General features: G+C 45.5%; 1 protein-coding gene across 1 annotated transcript in view; it reads right to left on the bottom strand.

Annotated features, from left to right (window-relative positions):
- LOC147733581 (protein regulator of cytokinesis 1-like) overlaps positions 1-21,789 on the bottom strand; it is an 863,550-nt gene that overhangs the window by 815,133 nt on the left and 26,628 nt on the right. The window contains exons 2-3 of the mRNA XM_086958987.1: positions 17,724-17,847; positions 9,123-9,245 (exon numbers count right to left, since the gene is read on the bottom strand). Of these exons, the coding sequence (XP_086815113.1) occupies positions 9,123-9,245; positions 17,724-17,847 (247 nt within the window). The remainder of the gene's footprint in view (positions 1-9,122; positions 9,246-17,723; positions 17,848-21,789) is intronic.

Below are 21,789 nucleotides of genomic sequence, written 5' to 3'. Positions count from 1 at the left end.
ACCATCAGAAGTCTGAATCACAGGGACCACACGATTCGCTCTTTCCTTCTTATCAAGCAAGGCGATCAATTTACCCGACTTATCCCCAACATCATACAGTCTACCTTGCTGTTCCCTGTACATTGTCTTGGCAGCCTCTGTAACAAGGGATTTATAATCAAACTGTTTCAAACTAAGGGCGTGGAGTCTATCCTGGGTGACGCCTAAGTCTAGGTCACTCTCCAACTCCAGTATTTCCGTCTCCGGACTCACAACCTCCCCACCCCTAGCTTTCTTGGTATCGGCTATTAAAGATAGGGCCTGTCCACGAATCACAGTTTTGAAGGCCTCCCACAGGGACACTGAGGACAAAACGGACCCCTCGTTCTCCAGTAAATAGTGATCCAGGGACTTTTTAAGGCTGTTACGGGTCTTGGGATTGCGCAGGTGCCAAGGATTGATAGGGGCGATACGCCCCGCAGCATGTATCCCTGTATCGAAACTGAGCCACACAGGAGAGCGATCTGAAATGCCCCGGGCCAAGTGTCTGGCCTCCCAGACGTAGGAAGACTGGACGGCAGGCATAAGGAGGTAATCAAGCCTGGAGAGACTCCCATGAGCCCCGGAGGGAAAGGTGTATTGACATTGTGTCTGATGCATTAACCTCCAACAGTCCACCAACCAAAAGTGTCCAAGAACCCACAGAGCCATAATTAGGAAGCGGGAAGATCCCTGGGGGGGGGGGGTGACGATCCCAGTATGGCATTCTTAAAGGCCTCGATCTGCTGCAGCATCGCAGAAGGCCTGGGAAATTTGGGGCTCAGCAGGACCAACTGTCCGCCACCAGGGACCGGGATAGAGGGGCAGCTTGAAACTCTTCCTGGAGGGTTGTGGTAAGGGGTTGAGTTCCTGTTTAACTGCTTAAGCTTCTTCATCATCATCATCATCTTGAACTTCCGCTCAACTGATAACTTTGACAGTAAAGAAGACCTGTCGCGGAAACAGCCTCAAGCGCTGGAAGTCTGTACCATCGACTTGGAGTGAGACTTGCTCGAGGATGTGCCCTGTTACAATGTTTGTAGACATACAGCTTCGTTTGATGTTCCTGGACTTTTTGGGGTGCATAAGGTAACATTCTTTGCACAACTTGGGGTCATGCCCGAACCCAGATACTAGAAGCACATCTCTTGCAGGGCAGTCACCGATATCCATTTCCAACAATCACAAAAAGGCTTGAACCCTGAAGTCTTCAGTGGGGACATCTATTACTTGCACACTGGAAAATGGAATTTAAATAATTTGTCAACCGATAAAAAGTGAGCAAAGCTTCAGGTCTGCGTTCAAAGGAGAGTAAACATAGGAACTGATGTAAATTTGCATGAGTGGAGCTTGCATGAATCTCCGCTAGGTCACTTCCAAGGTAGGATAAGGCTAATGCAGAGTTACAGCGCCACCGAACGGCGTGCAGCTGCACTGCGGTGAAAATATCTAGACCCAGTCTGGCAGTTAAGGGAATATTCGGAAACTAAAGTATCTGAGTTTAGAAGTAGACGGTCACAATATTTGATTATAAACCGGTTAAGTTTCACTTAACACAGACCACCTTGAGACTTCTATAAATTTGCTGGTTTTGTTGCTTATCAGGTGAACTACATTAGTTCATACTCCAGATTATGGAAACTAGGCTTCGTATTTCATAGCTCCCAGTTTTAGTCCCATCTTCGAAAACTAAACCCTCTGCAGACCCTTCAAAGCTCTAATCTACTTAAGACTGTTCAGTAAAATGAACATTTGTTACTTACCTGTAAACAGGTGGTTCTCCAGTATTGGTGTCTTTCATAGATTCACATGCTTAAATATTCACCGCCGTCGAAGTGGGAGTCCCACGGTACATAAAATAGCAATAATGCTAAATATATATAAATATAATATATATGTACACATAATACATGATAAAGAAGAGGAAAACATAATAGAAACCTCAAAAAACGATTCCTACATAGGAATGCATGGTAAAGAGAAACTATTTGCAACACATCAGTGTCATTATGTTAGTCCAAATTACAGCCAATCAGGCGCCAGCACCCTCTAGAACCTTCTCCTCAGAAGCTCAAGCCCTCAGATTTTCGTAGCACCACAGTGACCTAGAGTGCATGAGGAGAAGAGAGCATCTGCTCTGAGGGGGAGGAGGGTGGGTCGCATGTGAATCTATGAAAGACACCAATACTGGAGAACCACCTGTTTCCAGGTAACAAATGTTCTTCTCCAGTATTAGGGGTGTTTTTGATAGATTCACATGCTTAAATAGAAAGCAGTAACCTCCGAAAGCTGAGATTGCTAGGCACATTTGGCTACTGCAAGACAGTAATAATTATACAGTCATGTAAAATATCACAGCAATCAAGCACAAAGAGAAGGAGGTAGGGGGGGGGGGGGGGGGGGGGGGGACAGAGGCTCACCTTAATGGAAAAGATGGCGAAGCACTGCCTGTCCCACAGCCGTATCTGCTTCATTGATGTCATCCAAACAGTAATGTTTGGTGAAGGTGTGCCTGCTGGACCATGTTGCTGCACTGCAAATCTGATTAAGTAGCACACTAGCAAACAAGGCAGTGGATGACGACATCGCCCTCGTAGAATGAGCCCTCACTGAAGACTGCAATGGTTTGCCAGCTTGTGAATGGCAGAAAGTAATAGCTGAAGAAAGCCAACGGGCAATTGTTGGTTTGGAAACTGGATGCCCCTTACGCAGTCGTCCGTAAGCAACGAACAGTTGATCAGACTTGCGGAAGGAGGCAGTTCTGGCAATGTAGAATTTAAGGCATCGTTTGATGTCCAAAGAATGTAAGCGCTGTTCCGCCGGAGAGCTTGGGTCCGGACAGAATGTTCGTAGGAAAACCGGTTCATTCAGATAAAAATCCGTAGGTACTTTAGGAAGGAAAGAGGGGTTGGTGCAAAGCGCCACTCCATTAGGTTTGAACTGTAGATAAGGCGGCTTGACAGTAAAAGCGTGAAGGTCACTCACGCGACGAGAGGACGTCAGAGCCAAAAGCAGCGCAACCTTCCAAGTGAGGAATTTGATATCCGCCTTATGGATAGGCTCAAATGGAGACTTCATAAGTTGAGATAGGACAACATTGCGGTGCCAAGATGGAGGAGGGCGCCGCACAGGTGGGAACTTGCGGAAGAGCCCTTTGAAAAATTGCCTTATGATTCTGGATGAACAGAGGGAAGAAGATCCATGGTGTCGAAAACGAGAGATTGCAGCTAGGAAAACTCAGGGTAGCGTGTGAAAGTCCTGGCTGAGCGAGACTTAAGAAGAATGGAAGAAGCTGCTCCGGGGTGGAATTGATGGGATGGACATTCGCTGCCATGCACCAATGGCAAAATCTCTTCCACTTGAGTTTGTAAGTTTTGATGGTAGACTGAGACCTAGCTTGAGCAAGGATGTCTCTGCGTTCCTGAGATATGTTCTAGTTTGTGAATTCAAGGTGCACAGGTTCCATGCCGACAACTGTAGCGTGGAGGGGTCCGGATGGCACACTTGGCCCCTGTCCATCGTTAGCAGGTCTGGACGGGGTCGTAGAGGAATGGGCCAGCACTGGGACAGCAAGGCAATTCCGAAAACCATACCTGTCTGGGCCAACGAGGTGCGATCAATATGATGTGGCAGGGCTGTCTCTGCATCTTCCACAGCACCCGCGGTACTAGCGGAATCGGTGGAAAAGCGTAAGCAAATAGATCGCACCAATCGATCAAAAGGGCATTCCCGCACGACCCGGGGTGGGGATGCCAACTTGCGTAAGACGGGCATTTCCGATTCTCCGTGTGGCAAAGTGGTCTAGAGCTGGGTGACCACCGCGGTGGAACACAAGATCCTGAGTCGGTTGGTGCAGTTCCCATTCGTGGGTTGAGGATGTGGATCTGCTCAGAGAGTCCGCTAGGATGTTAGACACGCCCGGCAGATTGACAGCTGTCAAGGTGATCTGATGTTGAAGAGCCCAATCCCAGATCGACTGGGCCAAGCGAGACAGATGTGGAGACTTGGTTCCTCCCTGCTTGTTCACGTAGTGCATGCTGGTGGTATTGTCAGTTTGGATAAGCACTGACTCCCCGGGAACTACAGGTAGGAATGATTTGAGTGCATGGAAGATCGCCTTCAACTCTAGCCTGTCGATATGCCACTTGCGTTGGGGTGGAGTCCATTTGCCCTTGATGGATAGGCCTTGGAGATTAGCGCCCCACCCCTCCAGAGAGGCGCCCGTCGTGAGCGTGAGATCTGGTGCGTGAACGAGGAAGGACGTTCCAGTCTCAAAATTGGTTGGCTGCGCCTACCAAAGCTAGCCTTTTCTCATGCTGGCCATGACCGCGACCAGGTCATTGAAAGACCCTGAGACCTGACGCCACTGTAAATCCAGTTCCTTCTGAATGGGACGGGTTCGCAATCTGCAATTTGGGATCAGTGCGATACAGGATGATGCCATTCCCAAAAATGACTTTAACGTCCGAACAGAAACAGACTGTTTTCTTCGAATGAGGGAGAACAGACGAAGGATCTTCTGTCGATGCTCCTGTGAGACGAACGCTTTTGAAAGCTTCGTGTCTAGGATTGCTCCCAAGAAGTCTTTTTTGCAGAGGCGCAAACTGTGACTTTGCGACGTTGATGGTCAACCCCAGGGATTGAAACACTTGTTGGCAAAGATGAGTTTCCCAACATAGCTGACGGTGGGATTGAGACGAGGAGGCAATCGTCCAAATATGGGAAGATTTGAACTTCTTGGAGACGCAGGTGAGCCACCACGGGGGCCAGTACTTTCGTGTACACACGAGGAGCTGATCGCAGCCCGAAGGGCAGGACCTTGAACTGATAGTGCATTTGTCCCAGTTTGAAACGCAGGTACTGGCGATGTTGATGGATAATTGGGACATGAAAGTACGAGTCTTGAAGGTCTATGGTGGTCATGAAATCCTCGCTGGATAGAAGACGCAGGATTTCCAGTAATGTCAGCATGCGGAAAGATTGGCACTTTAGGAACTGGTTGAGAGCCCTCAAATCCAGAATGGGACACCAATCTCTGGTTTTCTTGAGTATGAGGAAAAATAGAGTGTAAAACGCCTCTCCCCTCTGATGTTTCGGGACCACTTTGACTGCACCCTTTAAAACAAGAAGACGGACGTGATGGTAAAGCTCCTCGAGGTGTGGAGGAGATGGGCCAAAAGATGGAGTACGAGGCGGAATCTCGACAAATTCCAAAGCATGACCCCGCCGTACAATATCCAAAACCCAGCAGTCGGAGGTGATGGAGGACCACTGGGAATAAAACAGATAAACAACCTCCAACACTTTGGGGATGACTAAAGTCATTGACGCTTAGGAGTGGAGCTGCGATAGGTGGACTTTCCCCTGTAGGATCTGGAGGGCTGCTGACGAGTCTGCTGAGTGGATGTGTAATGCTGGTTGCCCTGATTGTAGGAGCGGTACTGTTGCCCTCCACGAAAATTGGAAGAAGTGCCGCGTCTACGCGCACCTCAAAAGGACTTGCAATGTGCCTAAAGACTTCGCCTTATCAGTGTTCTTCTTTATGGACTCCAGGGCGTCATCGATGTGAGAACGGAAGAGCGATTCACCATCATACGGCATATCAAGTATCTTTGATTGGACTTCCTGCCGGAAAGAGGTGGATTTCAACCAACCCTGGCGTCGGAGGGCAGCTGCACTTGCAAGCAGACGGAAACCTGTATTCGCAATATAGACTGCCCAATCGATAATTTCTTCTGAAGCTCTCTGCCCATCAAGAAGAATCTGCTGAGCGTACGCCTTGGAAGCATCAGGTATAAGATCTAATAATGGCGATAGGTCTGACCACATCGGCCGGTCATAGCGTCCCAAAATGGCCAAGGCATTGGCTGCACGAACAGAAGTAGAAGCCATGGTTGAAAACTTGCGGCAAATGGAGTCTAGACGTCGACCCTCTCTATCTGGAGGTGTGGTGATTTGAGACGCTGGGTTCGGGGCTCGAAGCTGTGCAGCCTGAGTGACTACTGAGTCCGGCTTAGGGTGAGAAATCACGCATGATGGAGAACCAGTTGGGGCTTTGTATTTTTTCTCAAGGCGCGGTATCTGAGCAGGTAAGGAGTTTGGAGCTTCCATGAGTTTAATCCCTTCTTTCCAAACAAAGTCGATGATTGGAATCGTGTGGACCTGCTTATAAGGCTTATCTTTAAAATCATAGAAGAAACAGTCCTCCTCACGTTGCGATCTAGGTAATTTGAATCGCTGTGCCGCTTTATCCATTAGTAGGTGAAAACTGGCGATATCTACTGGAGGCGATTCACCAGAGTTTCCTGGCTGAGAGGGCGTCTGCCCTGGGGAATTGTCCCACTCTGTCATATCGTGGTCGTCATCATTCGAATTGTCAGGGACCTCTCAGTTTTCACGTTCTGGGACCGCCTCATCATCTGCATCGTGCGGATAGATTGTAGTGTGGATTCTGACTGACGTCTGAACCTGAGACGTAGTTCTCGGTGGCAACATAGGCGGAAGAGATGGTGGAGGCAGTGCAACAGCAGCAGGAGCATGAGATTGTACAGGAGTACCCTGTGGCGTTGCTGGAAAGCGACGGTTGTAATCATCCAGCATATGTTGGAGATTAGAGATCAAAGTTAGTGGTATCATAGCCATAGGTATTTGGACCAACTGTTCCTCAGGTTGATACTCTTGGTCTCCGCCATCTTTGTCAGTGTCCGTATCCTGACATTTGATAATCAAGTCAGAGGGGCTATGGGCTGCCCCAAACGTGTCCACTTCATTTTCAGACTCTCATGCTCCGAGGTAGAGGCAAACATTGGAGAAGGTGGTTGCGCCTCTGGAGTAGAGATTTGTTGGCACGGAGCCTTACTGAGACGATGGGAGGCATCAGTAGAGGATCCTTAAGTCTTCAACGGCACCAAAGGCAATGAAGAAAAAGAGACCGGTGCCACCATCAACTGCGCCGTCGACGGGACCGATTTGGCTGTCTAGGAGTACTTCGAAGAACTCACCGTCGACTGAGTCGTCGACGGGCGATCCATCGTAGACTGGATAGTCGATGGTACTGTCGTTGACGTAGTAGTCGATGCAGGCAGAACCTCCGTAGACTGGATCCTCATCGACGGGGCTTTGGTCGACGGAGACTTTGTCGACGAGACCTTGGTCGATTGAGTCGTCGACGAAGATTTCTTTAAGGCTTTTGTCGACGAGGATTCTTTCTTCCTCGTCGACGAGGTGATCGGAATAGTTGACGGGTCTGGTTTGGATGACAGAGAAACTCTCGTCGACGGAACAGTAGTCGACGAAGCAAAAGCTGACGCCGTCGTCAGCGTCGTCGTAAAAGATGCAGTCAATGCTGTTCTCATCGTCTGAATACTAGTCGACGACGGAGCTTTAAGGGGCATGGAAACACCCCGAGAAGCAGTAGAAAACACCTGAGAGCCAGGTCTCGTGGGCGTAGGGGTAGTGGAAGTGGTAGGAGACACCACAGAAACCAGAGGCAGGGCTAATTTCTTATTTTTTAGGAAAGGAGATGGCAAATCCTGTACACTACCACGCTTTGAGGCAGAAGAATGACCAGAATGAAAACTTTCTGCATCTGATGGGACAGACTCCTTGTCCTTTAGACGTTGAAGCCGAAGGAGAAGACAGCCTTCCCTGTCCTTAAGTGTCTTAGTTGAAAAAGTTCTACAGAACTTGCAGCTGCCAGCCTCATGTTTTTGGTATAAACAATAAATACACTTCTGGTGGGGGTCCTTTTTAAAAAGGCGCAGCTTTCCACAAGAAGAGCAAGGTCTGAATAAAGACTTCCTACTTGACATTGAGGAAAAAACTGGAAAACTTGAAGTTTTGAGGTGAAGAACTGAGCAGAGCTCAGGGAGACTCCCTTCACACGACGTGTGGTAGAAAATGAGGGCTTGAGCTTCTGAGGAGAAGGTTCTAGAGGGTGCTGGCGCCTGATTGGCTGTAATTTGGACTAACATAATGACACTGATATGTTGCAAATAGTTTCTCTTTACCATGCATTCCTATGTAGGAATCGTTTTTTGAGGTTTCTATTATGTTTTCCTCTTCTTTATCATGTATTATGTGTACATATATATTTAGCATTATTGCTAAATTATTTACCATGGGACGATAGATAGACAGACACAGATAAAATAAAAAAAAAACACCTTACAAGTGGATCAGGCATCGGACAAAAATTTACAAAATATTTGAAGTTTTAGACCGATCATTTATCCATTAAGGACATTAATTATCCTATTCCTGATATTCAAATGGCGATCCTTCCTCCATGTTTTTTCTAACAAGTGTTAGCGGCGTTGATATTGCGAAAATGCTTTAAATCTGGTCATCAAGGATCCTTTTCCTCCACAAATATCTTCAAGCTATACAAAAATTATGGTGTTTACAATATAACACGTTTATTTCCACTCCAGTCTGTTAAGTTCCTGAGAGAATACTCCACATCATTTTTTTTTAAACACCTGCTACTTAGATACTTTCAACCTACAGCGCAACGTTCGTTTGTAGCCAAAAATTTGGTGTATGCCTTAGACTGCTATTCTGCAAATATACGGGTAATTTTAATATGAGGCCTCTTCAGGTTGAGGTTAGTAGTAGCCTTCGGAATAGAGACCCGTCCAGAGGCTACAAAGCAGTCAATTCTAAGCCATGGGCTCAATGCTGCAAATTCTGGCCCATTTTGTACAGTGCCAAGCCGCCTGGATTCACTCTCGACACCAGCCTCCCTCACAAGGAATACACCCCCAAGACAATGAAGTCAGCCTATTATCAGCTTGCTCTACTAATGAACATATGGAACAGGACACATGTACGCAACCTGGACTGCTGAACCTTTAAGGGCTCTATAAATACCATGTAGTTTAGTTGCCTCAAGCTCAGTCAAGTTTGACATTTCAAAATCAGGCACTCTGCCCAAGTGCTTAATCATGCAGATATTAAACACGCTGTTATAGAGTGATTGAGATATAAACGGGAAAACTCTGTACTTTAGTATAAGTTAATCACATTTAGAGTAGCAAGTATTGAACAGCAATTAGTCTTCTGCAAAAAAAGAAAATCTCTGAAAGGTTCAGGTTTGTGCTTACTTCAAGTGGTGGGAGCAGGAGCTTCTCACACAGGGTGTCCAGCTTACTACAACATACAGCAATGTTGTTGATAAGATGCTCTTTCCAAGAATCGTCTCCTGCGATCATTTGATCCAAATGCTCCTTAAAATATGAAGAGGAAAATAGAGGACAGTGTGTTGGGTCTGAGATCATGGACAAAGTCAACCCCATGAAACTGTTGCGTTTTCAACGTGCATATTAGAAAACGAAACTGGACACACAAAAAAGGTTTACTTACCTTCAACTAGGTGTCTGTCCCCATCTACAAATACCCCACCCAGCTGTTCCCGGGTTTCTCCCTTCCACTACTTTCAGGCTTGCCCTTCATACTGGTCTAGCCGATTTCCTACTACCACCGTTCCATTGAAGGCCTCTGTTCTCTACCTGGGAATAATCATCGAGCCCCCCCCCCCCCCGCACTTCCTTCTGCAGCTCTGTAAGAAATAATATGTCCCTTCTTGACCTCTCATGCTATCAAGAAATCTATGCTTGTCCTGCTTGGACTACTGTTTTCTTTAATGGATTCATTAGCTACTGACTACCAACAACAACTTACTTTTCTTCGCTAATTTATCCAATTTTGAGCGTAGCTGCCCCTTGACGCTCTACACGGTCTCATTTGATCAGTTTCAGTATCTAGGTTTTGTTTAATGTAATGCGTTGCTCTCGACAATATTCTCAGATCAGAACCCTTATCCGCATACAGTATGGACAGTATTACCTCACCCTCCTTGCATTACATCCCAGTTTTACTGTCTTCCGGTGGTCTTGGTGCTGATTACTCAGACACTTATCGGTCAGTCTTTTGTTGAAAAATCTTGGCAGCCCTACACTAGACCACATGGTTGCACCTTAAATTTCATGAGCCGAGGTTAGTGAAGGCAATAAACGCAGTAACAACTGGTTGAAGGGAATAAATGAAACGAGTAAGCGAGGCAAGGCGGCACCAGGAATACAGGAAACGGATAAAGTAGCAGGATCCAAGCCACACTAATCAATGGATAAATGTAGTGTGGGGAGGGGGCGGGGTTCGCTCAGGTAAGAGACATTTGACCCGACTGCACACAACTCGTTTCAACGATCTGAAACAGTTTGCAACACAAATTATAAGGCAGGCAATCACCCAAATAAAACATAAAAACAACCTGCTAACGGTCGCCGGCATTTTCAGGAAGCAGCATTTATGAAGCAACTGTTCAGGCCCAAGTCCTTAAAGTGAAGCTCAATGCAACTCCCTTTTTAACTTGTTAAGGATTGGGGTGGCTTAAATGTTTTCAAAATATTTTTGAAAGTAATGGGGGGGGTCAAATCAACCATGCGGATTTCCAGAAGATAAATAATCACCCCCTATTCTTTGAAGTGGCAGATGTAGAACAAGTCCTGCAGCAGTCCGATTCCCTGAAGGCCCCGTACCCGATGAGGTACCCGTTGACATCTTTTTAACTAACATAGCTCCACTATTGGCGAATGTACATTAATTGTATGGTAAACACTGGCCCACAAACTTCATGGACTCACTAAATAATTATACCGATGTTTAAAAAGGGAATCAAATCCACCCCAAAAAATGATAGGCCTATCTCCCCAACAGATTGCTCAGCTAAAAATATGGGATGCCTGCTACTGAACAGGTTAGAAGAATGGTCAGTGGTAAAGAAGACTTTATCAGAGTTTCAATATCGTTCAGGAAAGGTAAAGGGACAATGTCTGAATTTAAGGATAGTGACCACTAAATATACTATGGGAAAACCGTCAACTCTGTATGGTATTTATGGACCCCACCTCCACGTCTGACTGCATGGCCCATAGCATGCTATGGGCCATCACAGAGGGCATGGGAGTAGAAGAACCGATGATTACTTTAAGGCAGCCGTATGGGGTAACCACAGCAAGTGTGTAGTATGGGAAACCAGGGGAACGCACAAAAACCTTTAATATCAAAAAGGGGCATGAGACATGGCTGTGTCCTTGCTCCTTTATTTGCCCTTTATACTAATAAATTGGACAGAGTGCAAAGAATCTTATACATAGAGTCTGTCCCCCTCCCAATACTACTCTATGCAGGCGATCCTGCGCACTTGACTAGAACTCTTTGGGCACTGCAGACTCCAAAGGGTATATACGCTCCGTGAAGTGTACTATACCCCTTCATTGTTGGTCACCTTCCCGTAGCGGAAACTAAAGGAACTGTTCTTGGCGAAGGCAGCTAATGAACGCGTTCAAAAACAAATGTAAAAGCACAATAATTTTAAATCAGATGCGACCTCCCGTAAAGCATTGCACACTTTCATATCTGGGCTTTGTTCAAAACGTACATCGATTTATTTTGATACGATTCAGTTTAAACCTTATTCCATTTAGGATTAGTTTTCCTGAAAACACATTTTAATCAGCTGTCGCCCTGTCCCTGTGATGGAAAATCTACACAATCTATAGTATGCATTTTTTAAATTCTTTTGCCCTTTATATACCTCCGAGAGAAAAATGTATATTGTTCCCTTTTATGCAAATATGGTTTTAAATACAGCAACTAGAAGATGGTTTAGGTCTGTTACACCATTGCTCATTTTCTATGGGCAGTTAATAAAAGCCAACGGATTTTATAGTCATGACGATTCTCACTAGGATAAGATTTTTTTTGCCCAGTTAGTCTTGCAAACAGCCTACTGTAATGGGATGGGGTACTATTTTAACGGACTAGAGGAAGCGATGAGTTTAGACATTGATACTCTTTTAGAACATCTGAATCCATATGATACAGGAGATAGATGAATTATATTTTTGACTGTAATAGGCTGCTTGCTTAGGGTATTGTTTATTATTTGCACATTCTTGGAAGCTCAGCAAGAATTTTACTAACCAGATTTTTAATGAAATTTTCTGTTTACCTTTAGAAATGTTTTATGCATTTATTGTACTATTATGCATTTTCATTGTTCTAAATAAAGTTTGACTGACTCAATGATTTTCTGTGGTGAAAAACCAGACTATAAATAATGCACCACACAACGAGAGAGAGAGAGAGAGAGAGAGAAAGACAATGTGCCAATGAAGGGTTAATGTTATTTGAACCACCTTTTGTTGAAAACTGTCGCAGCAATACAATTTAAACCTGAAGAGCCAAGACTACAGGCTTTCATTTCACATTTTCAATCTTGTATGCATTGACATACTGCACAACACACAACCCTTGTTAGATTTCCATCTCATTGCAAATACCCAAATAGAAACAGCTGAGGAACCAATCTAGGAGAAGATCCAGAGCGAGCTCGCCAAATATTTAAATAAGCATTAGCCAATAAGTCTCTCCTCTGGGACCTTACAAGTGCTTAGTTACGCAGCAAATTATCCTGGGTGGGCTCAGACAATTCCAGCATGGAAAGTTGTGCTGAAAATAAAGCCAAGACAGGCTGGAAGTGTCACACTGGCACAGCGCCACGTGCAGTTACAACCTGCATGGGAGAGGGAAAGTTGGGAGGGGTAAGGAAGTTGGGTAGAGACAGGAAATTACTTGACTAGGAGGGTGAGAGACAGAAGGATGTGTTACTCGTGGACAAGACAGGAATGAAAGAGCCAAGGGAAAGGAAGGGGGGCAGATCTCAGTGAAGATGTAGGGTTGTTTGGATGCATGTGGCAAAACAAATGCCAGTGCTCGCACAAGCTCACAGTTCGCGAGTGGCCTTCTGTTTAAAACCCAGCCCCAGCAATCCGGGAAGAGAGCACAGTGTCCCAGTGCTATGGTTCACCTATAAATACATGTAACACTTTCACTTTCAATTTAAACTAGTGGTAAACTATGTAGGCATGCTTGTAATTTTGAAAGTGTTTTATACCTCCAAATACTTTTTTTTAAATGTGTATTCTACCATATGTAGAGTAACATGTATGTCAACAGCTATCGTGTAGCACCATGTTATGCGTGACAGCTGGCTGTCCAGGCTTCATCTCTAATGGCTTCATTGAAAGCTGGGATTTCTAAACAAAACTACATATCCCAGAATGCAAAGTGTTATTGACTCATACCGGACGTTGTAAAATGGGTCCATTGTAAAAATTAAATTTTTCCCCCAAAAATGTATAATTTGATGCAGGAAGGGAGCTTGTGTGTCCAGCAGCACACAGGGTTATGCTGACAACTCTGGTAACAGTTGTAGCTGGCCGGCAGCCAGCCAGCCAGCCACCATGTGGCTGCAGCTGGCCCCGCCCACCATATGCAAGTATATTCTGACTCACAGAATCGTGGGGACAAGAGACCGGGCCTTGGAAGTGAAGGCGAAGACTACACAGGCATGATACTGCACAGACCGGTAAAACACTGGCATTGCACCCAGAGGGCAGCCTCCTCGCACCAGGCAGCGTGCAGCCGTGGAGGTGGGGAAGGGGGGAGGGTTACGAGAGCTTGGCTTGTTTACCAACGGCAAGAGAGTCTGTGTGCTTCCTGAAATTAGATTCCATTTCCAAAAGCTATTTTGGGGTATGTTATGGGTAAATAGTCGCAGTTATTGGGGTGACGAGTGAAAAATGGTAGTGAAAGTTAGGGGGCGCATCTGATGTGTTTAGATGTTAATTTAGCACCAGCTTGGAACTTTGACATGTCGTAGCACTTTGGTGTACTGCAGAAGTGCACGTCAACAGAATACAGAAACTACATTAACAAGCTCGGGAGTGGTGCGGGCAATGGAAAGAATTTAAGGAATGCGCAGGGAAATGTAAACAAGCGGGCGTTGCTCGCTCCCGCAAGCTGGGTGCAACCACAAGCAAGAGTGTGCTTGAAAAAGAGCACACGGATTTTAAAGGTCATCTCAGAGTAGCGCATGCGCGCTGCCTAGGTGAGACCTAAAAACCACATTGAACAATAGACCGAAAGGGGAGCGACTGTTTGTTCCCCTGGTGTATCCCCATCCATTGAAACGACTTCCGCTGGGACATTCTGTCCTGGTACCCGTCAACACCATCAATATGAAACAAGGTAAAATAAGAATACACTTAATAAAAGGTGTACCCTCTACTTCACAGCTTTGGTGACACTAGTAATCAAAGCGTTGGTAGATCGCCCCTGAAACTGTATTTGTCTCTTGGTACTCTACTTTGGCGAGTGAAGCAGTTAAGCTGCAATACAAGTTAATCCGTTTTTATTTTACCCCAAGTAAGGTCCTCTTTGTTGTTCATCTGATGCAACACATTCTAGGTAAAGAAATATATAATTTGCTCCAAAGAAAAACCTTATTTTATCTGGTTGTGTTTGACCTGTATTAGAGTACTGGTCTTGGTAAAGATACCACTCTTACCTACTTACACTTGAACCTCACCATGCTGGACCATAAAGCTTGGTGCAAGATAAAATTTTGCATCTTCACAGGAATAGGTCCTTTGCCTGTGACCTTTGTTCAAAGTGGCTTTTATGAAGCTTAAAACCAATGATGTGCAAAAAACGGATTTAGATAAGAATTCCCTAAATATCACTAATGTCAGCAGTGAACAGTTAACATGGGTAGGAAAGTGGGTTTCTGTTGCAGTAACCCCCCCACCCCCAACATTTTGCCAGATTTCTAATGTACATGGACTTAATGTGCCCTGGGTCCCTGCCACTGAGATTTTTAGGTACGGTGTTCTTTCCCAAAACTGTACCTTTGTACTCCCAATTGGCCCCTCTCAGGCCACATGTAAGTCCCTTGTAAAAGGTGCCATGGGCACTGACCAGGGAAGGCCTCCATGGGCTGCAGCACATTGTGCCACCTTTAGACGGGGGCACACACACACTCTTTGGTGCAGAGAAAAGTGAAGTCAACATGGCACACATACCGGTCTGCCATGCCTGCAACCCACTGTCCGGGGCCTAGGTAAGTCACCCCTCTTGCTGGGTGCACTTTGCCACTGGTGAAAATACAGTTGCATGAGAAGTGCACACCTACAGTGTCCGAGTCCATTCTTATGATTTGTTCCACTGGCACAGCTTGTGTGCTTTGTAAGTTTGAAAGCTGTGGGGTGCTCCGGAGTGTGTATTCCGTCATACACTGTGAAAACTCCGTGATCGCGTACCCCTACAATTGGGGTGCCGTCCCCCGGTCACTTGCCTGTATCCCTTTATATTAGGGTTTATACCATTTATCCATATATTTCAACATACTATTAGTTTTTAATTTTGTAAACTTTTATTTTTTCTTTCCTTTTTCATTTTTCATTTTTTCTTTGCTTTTTTCTTAACTTTTCATAAGGATCAACAAGTCCATTCTTAAACATTGTAAGTGCAGTAAAGCCATAAAGAGTATATGGTCTGGGAGTTTTTCATCACGAACTCCACAGCACCATAATGGCTTTCCTGAATTGTGGGACGTTTAGTAGCAAACTTCTCAGCATAACAAACACACTGATGCCAGTGTGGAAATTATTATACAATGCAGTAAGAGGGCATCTTCGATATGCCCAGTGAAAAGCAACCATGCTCTAGTGGGTTCCCTGACAGGTAAACACCAGCCTGCCACCACGAGACAAGTTATTGGACCTCTGAGGTGGGAGCCATAGCTCCCTAAGCCCAGAAACAAAGCCTTTCCTTGGTGGAGGTGTTCACACTTCCCCAGGTCAGAAGAGCCATCTGCGGAAAGGGAGCTTCAAATGCTTGGTCACCTTTGCATCGCGACCCCAAGCCTCTCCTGCTATCAGGAGCAGGCCCCTCTCCCCCCCTTCCTTTTTCACCTACTTTTCGGCTGGAAGAATTAGAATAGCCCAGAAGGTGTGTCAAACTCTGCCAACCCCACCACTCGGTTGGGAAAGGAGAGGTGAAGACCACTCTTCAGTGCCTGCCATCTTGCTGACAGGCACTCTCCATTCAGGGTTGGGGATTGTGCCCACCCCCCCACGTGGGGTGAGCACACCAAGGGTGTAGTTACCCTAAGGTCACTAGCCCATTGGCTTCTGACCTCAAGACCCATAAAAAAAACCTAATTACAGTATTTAGGGGCAGCCCTCCCACAACCTGCGAAGGATGAAAGAAGACACATAGCAGAGGAGACTGGAGAGAAGAACTGACTTAGCCCAAGCCCTACAGGCCCCTCTGTAGTTTCCGGAGATAGTTTGAGTGCCAGAAGCCATGGGAGAACTTACTGCCTTCAACAAAGACCGAACCTCCTGTGAACAGCAGCTCTGTTCAAAAGAATGTCCAAAGAAAGACTTTGATGCTGCAGAAGACAAAGAAACTCGATGCCTGGAACCACCACTTCACTAGTCACCTATGGCCCGAGTCAGAGTGACCCACCAGTACCAGCGAGGTCCCCCAGCGCTCCGAGTCAGAGTCCACCATGGGTTGACCACTCCAGGACTCCCAAAGTTCACCTGCAGCCTCTGCACGGACGCCACCCCCCAACCGAGAGAGATCCAGTAAGGTGAAATCAGACCTCAAAAGGCAACCCTGCATCCAGCCGCCCTGTGCTTTGGAGAAGAGGATCCATGGTGCACCTACTTCCCAAATCCCTACAACTTACTTGCCCAACTGTTGGTTCCCTTCCAGATGACGTCCTGAGCAAGCCTGCCACCAAAATCCAAAACCGGCAACTCCCATTGAAAACAGGGCACCCAAAGCCAAATCAGCACTCTGCACACAGCCTCCCCTCTGTCGCTGGGGGTGCACCTTGTGTGGCAACTCTGATTTCACCCTTTTGCCTGGAGCTGCTTAACCCTAGGAGCTTTGCTCCCTCAACCTTGTAGCCTGCCCGAGAGCAGCCACCAACAGACTGCCCCTTAGACCCATAGGCTAACATTAGACATCTGCAATCTGCACCCGCCGCCTTAATGCAGCTGCAGGTGCTTCTTGAGTGCATGCCTGACCCTGGGAGAACCCTTATTCTAACCCCAAAACCTCAACCCTAGAGACAGTTTACTTACCTGCAAACCAATAACCTCGTGTTCCCCATAAAATTGCACTGACTGTTTTCCTCTGATAAACTTAAGTGTTGAGCGTGTTTGTATGGAAACAAACTTTATGAAAACTTTTTTACTTGCCTTTTATCTAGGAAATGTCCCAGTGTGATATCTAGGCATATCACACCAAGTAGAAAAAGTAATCTAAAAAGTACTCCAATGTAATCCAAAAGAAATTTCAACTATCATTGAATCTTTGCACAAACCTGTAACAAAAATCACTCATCTAGCTTGCTTGTGATCAATCGGTCTGAAAAAGTACAAATATATTTACCTGTAGCAAGTCCTGCTTGGTTTTACAAATAAAATACAACAAATAAATATTTTTGATACAAACAATTGGTATGAGTTCAATCTTTGAGTGTGTGACATCATTACTGGAGTGTGTACAATAAATGCTTAACACTACCCTCCAAAAGCCTTACTGCTCGCCCACACTACCAGAAATGGAGAGCAAGGTATTTACTTTTACCTCTAAAACCCTATGGGGATCCACTGGACTCTGCACACAATACCTTACTTTTGGAAAGTATATACAGAGCCAGCTTCCTACAATATGTCCTATCTGACATGCCATATCTACAAAAAAATTAAGAATATATACATTTACAAAAAAATAAAAAATAAACTGTAGAATACATTAAATTCAGACTGGTTGCAACTTACTGTAACTTGTTTTGTTACGGCATCGGTTCTGTCCTTTCGCTGGTCTTCGGATAATCCTTCCTCATCCCAGAGATCCTTAACGCCAGCTAGATAACATTTAACAGATTCTGCAACCAATGCTTCCCTGATAAAATGGATATACAAATGGAATCACATGTTTTACAGATCATGACAAATATAACATGTAGTACTGTACAGTTTAAGAATGAACTCTAAAGTTGGTTTACAGAGGATTTAAAAACACTAAACCCAAAAGGTGGCCCACACCTTTAGGAGCTTTTGTTACCAAGAAATTGTATCTGCTGATTTTCTCTTATACATTTGTGACGCAAATACTATGCTTGTAACTTTTTTCTGTTGCAGTTTGAAAGCATACAAACCGCGGTTCTTGATCTGATCTGTGCGTTGGACATCAGATGCCATCTCTTCTGAGCCTGGCTGATCTCCCCAGCCGATCAATGCATTAAAACCAATTTGTTTTCTTGCTGTTAAACAGATTTTCCCCTTAACACACCTTGTGCCCCAAGAAAATGCAGTGCACCAAGGATGATGGAGATGGCCCGTTTCTAAGTAAGGAGGTCTAGGCACCTGCCCAGAGGCAATCTACAACAGGCCAGCTGTGGCTCCACCTCATTGAAGTATGGTTACGTTTTGAGGAGGACTGAGGTGTCCAGTAACAATCCCACAGATGGTGTTTTAACCCCATTGGCTCCCTGAGCCAAGGACAAATACCAAAGTCTCAACTTGCAGTTCCTCTTGTACCGAGCAGGATTATTACTCCAACACATCAGTGGAATAAAATGAACCTGTCTCATGACTGTCTAAACCCAGCTCACCTTTCCCATTACTGGGTAAACAATGCAAAGCTTGATTAATTCTGCTTCACAATGCTAGGAAAAGTCCATACTGAAGGATTAAAAAAAATAAGTGGATGTGAACGTCTGGTTTACACAAGTCAGTTTTCCCTGTGGCCACTTTTTTCACACTTGCATGAAATCTAAGAAGTCAGGATTGTGAGGCTCCGCTAACAGTCTGTACCCATATTTAACAATTGAGATCAAGTGAGCTTTTGCCCTCCTGCTCTACAAGTTTTAGTGCTCCCCAAGAAACCCTCAGGACACCTACGTATACATTTGAGAGGTATTCTGCCCTGATCAAACTCCTTACCGGATACGGTCCCATGAGTGGGTCGAGCCCAGCAGGTGCCGTGCAAATTGAGCCAGAAGAGTCTCATGGGGCTCACCTCCTTAAACTCATTGGGTATCTAAAATAAGAGTAGTGGCATTTCACCAGCAGCCTGAGGGCTGCCCACTTACCCTACACCTCATGTCTCTTTACAGTGCCAGGCTAGAATCAAGCACAATGGGACTTACCATCTGATTCTCCCAAGCCATTCTGTAGCATTTCAAAGAAGGAAGCCGACGCAGGTGAAAGATGTAAAACGTGAAGTGTGCGTTATCCTTCCCTTGCTTCTTGTATCCCTGTCCACTCCTGCAGTATTGTCTGAAATGACCCTTCCTGCCACACTTACTGCATTTGTATTTCAATGCAGGACAATCCTTGTCACTCGCCATATGTCCTTGCTTGCCGCACCTGTAGCAGTTGCCCTTGAAACTCCATACTCCTTTGCTTTCCTTCTGTTCTTTCTGCACATTTTTCTGCTCTTTAACTGCCATCACACCTTCACCTTCTGCCACCACTTCACTCACTTTAACCTTGCTCTCGCTGACCTTGCTTTCGTGGTCTTGTTTGATTTCACTGACACACTGCATCATGTGTTCTACCTGCTTGGCCACTAAGAGCACCCCTCCCTTAGTGGTGGATCATCTTCTAACCACAACTTCACACGCTCAGTCCTGCATGTTAACACAAACTGGTCTCCGATTCTTTCTTCACACGCACTTCCAAACTTGCACGTGGCAGCCAGTGTACATAAATCGGAGACAAAATCTTCAATCGATTCCCCTCCCTTCTGCCCTCTTTTTCTAAAATGGTACCTTTCCATAATAGTGCTAGTTTTGGGAAGGTAATGTAAATCTAGTTTTTTTATACTAATTTCGAATTCATTCAATCCCCTCGCTTCATGTGCACTCAACTCTGGGAGATGTTATAGCAATTGTATTGTGTCATGTACTAACAAATGTAATACTTACATGAATGACCAATCAATACATTGTGTTTACAGCCCTGAGGAACCCCCTGTGGGGCGAAACGCGTTGGCTGTTTGTGCTGTTGGGCTTGTAACATAGCTTTCACTACAAGAAAAGATTAAAAGAAGTGCATAAAAGAAAACGAAGAAGAAACCCTTTTTTTCTTTACTACATGTGCATCGATGCTCTATAACTACTATTCTGATGCCTCTCTATGTGTTACATTTCTTATTAAAGGTTTCTACATGACCTACCTCAGCTATCTATTCAGAAGAGTTCGGTTGAGAAAGGTCTTTGAGCTGGCTTTTGATTTTTATGAAGGAGGTGTTAGTCCTGATAAGGACTGGGATGGAGTTTTAATTTTTGGGCGGATTTCCAGAGAAGGAGCACGATAAGGTTTTTTGCTTGTGAGTTTTCGGGAGGATGAGAAGTAGGGATAGTACTCCTGAGACTCCTTTTCTGACCTGCCTTAATAAGTTTGGAAGCCATGTAGGCAGGTTTACCAGTGTGTAGAGCTTTGTGTGTGAGACCATCAGTTCTTAAGTTGGAACGCAACTCGATTGGGAGCCATTTTATCTCTCTGAGAGGGGGAAGAGATGTGTTCGTATTTCTTTGCTCCCCTCCGGCCAAACTCTAAATGCAGCAGTCAGGATTGTCACTGGAGTAAAGTGCTTCTGACGTGCTTGTGAGGGTTGCCTTCCCGTAATCCAATCTGGACAGAACCAGGGATTGTGTAGCCTGTTTAAGGTCATTGGGAGGGATGAAGGGTTTTATTTTGCAAAGTATTTTTAGGTTGAAGAAAGCGCTCTTTGCAGGGTTCTTGATATGTTTGACCAAGTCTACGTTTGGGTCCAAAGTGATTCCCAGTGATTTTACTGAGTCAGCCGGGGTGAGATTGCATTTGAGAGCATTAATGGTTTTTAGCCACTCTGACTTGGGGAGGGTCTGCTCTTTGTTGGAGATGAGAAGGATTTCGGTCTTATCGTGGTTATGTTTCAGGTGGTTGAGGGACCGCCAGTATAGGACTTCTTCTAGAGTGTAGTTCACCAATGGAGGAAGTTTCTAGGTAGATCTGGGTATCATCCACATACAGATGGAAGGGGAGGTTTGCTTTTTGGCGTATGGTGGCGAGGGGCTCTAAGTAGATGTTGAACAGTGATGGGGAGAGAACCGATCCATGAGGGACACCCCTGCTTATGTGGAGTAGGTCCGACATTAATTTTCTCATTTTTGTTCTTTGGGAGCGGTTATGCAGAAAGGAGGTAAGACGGCCCCTTCTGCTCCTACCCGCTCTTGGAGTACCTGGATAAGCAGTTTGTGGTCTACCGTGTTGAAGGCTGCCGATAGGTCCAGGAGTATGAGTAGATTGCATCGGCCCGTATTGAGTGATTTGTAAACACCTGTGACATTCAGGATCGCGGTCTGTGCTTCAACCTTTTCTTAAGCCCGATTGGTGAGATTCCAGAAGGTGGTTGCGGTCACTGTTTGTTACGTTGCAGGAGAACACATCTTTCTAGGATTTTGGCTAAGAATGAGAGATTGGAGACAGGCCTGAAGCTATTGAGATAGTTTGGGTCAGAGCGTGTTTTTTTTTTTTAGTAATGGCGTGACTTGCCCGATTGAGACAATCTGGTATGACTCCGGTACTCAGGGAGCTATTTATAATCTCGCTCCAGAGCGGGACTAGGGTGAGTGAGCTTTTTAACCAGTTGGGCAGGGATAGGGTCCGCAATCTGCGACTAGGGTTTGGATCTGGTAATCATAACAATGATTTCTGCTTCGGAGATGGGATAGAAAGACTTCCAGTTGTAGGGTAGGTTATCTTCTTTGCAGAGAGGCGGGCTTCCGTTGGGTGGTCGGAGGGTAGTCATTCAGGGAGAGTTCAATCTTGGTGATTTTATCGGTAAAGAAATTGG

This window comes from Lissotriton vulgaris, chromosome 2_1 (genome assembly GCF_964263255.1).
Source record: "Lissotriton vulgaris chromosome 2_1, aLisVul1.2, whole genome shotgun sequence".
NCBI lineage: Eukaryota > Metazoa > Chordata > Amphibia > Caudata > Salamandridae > Lissotriton > Lissotriton vulgaris.
This window is presented reverse-complemented; position numbering and strand designations above follow the sequence as displayed.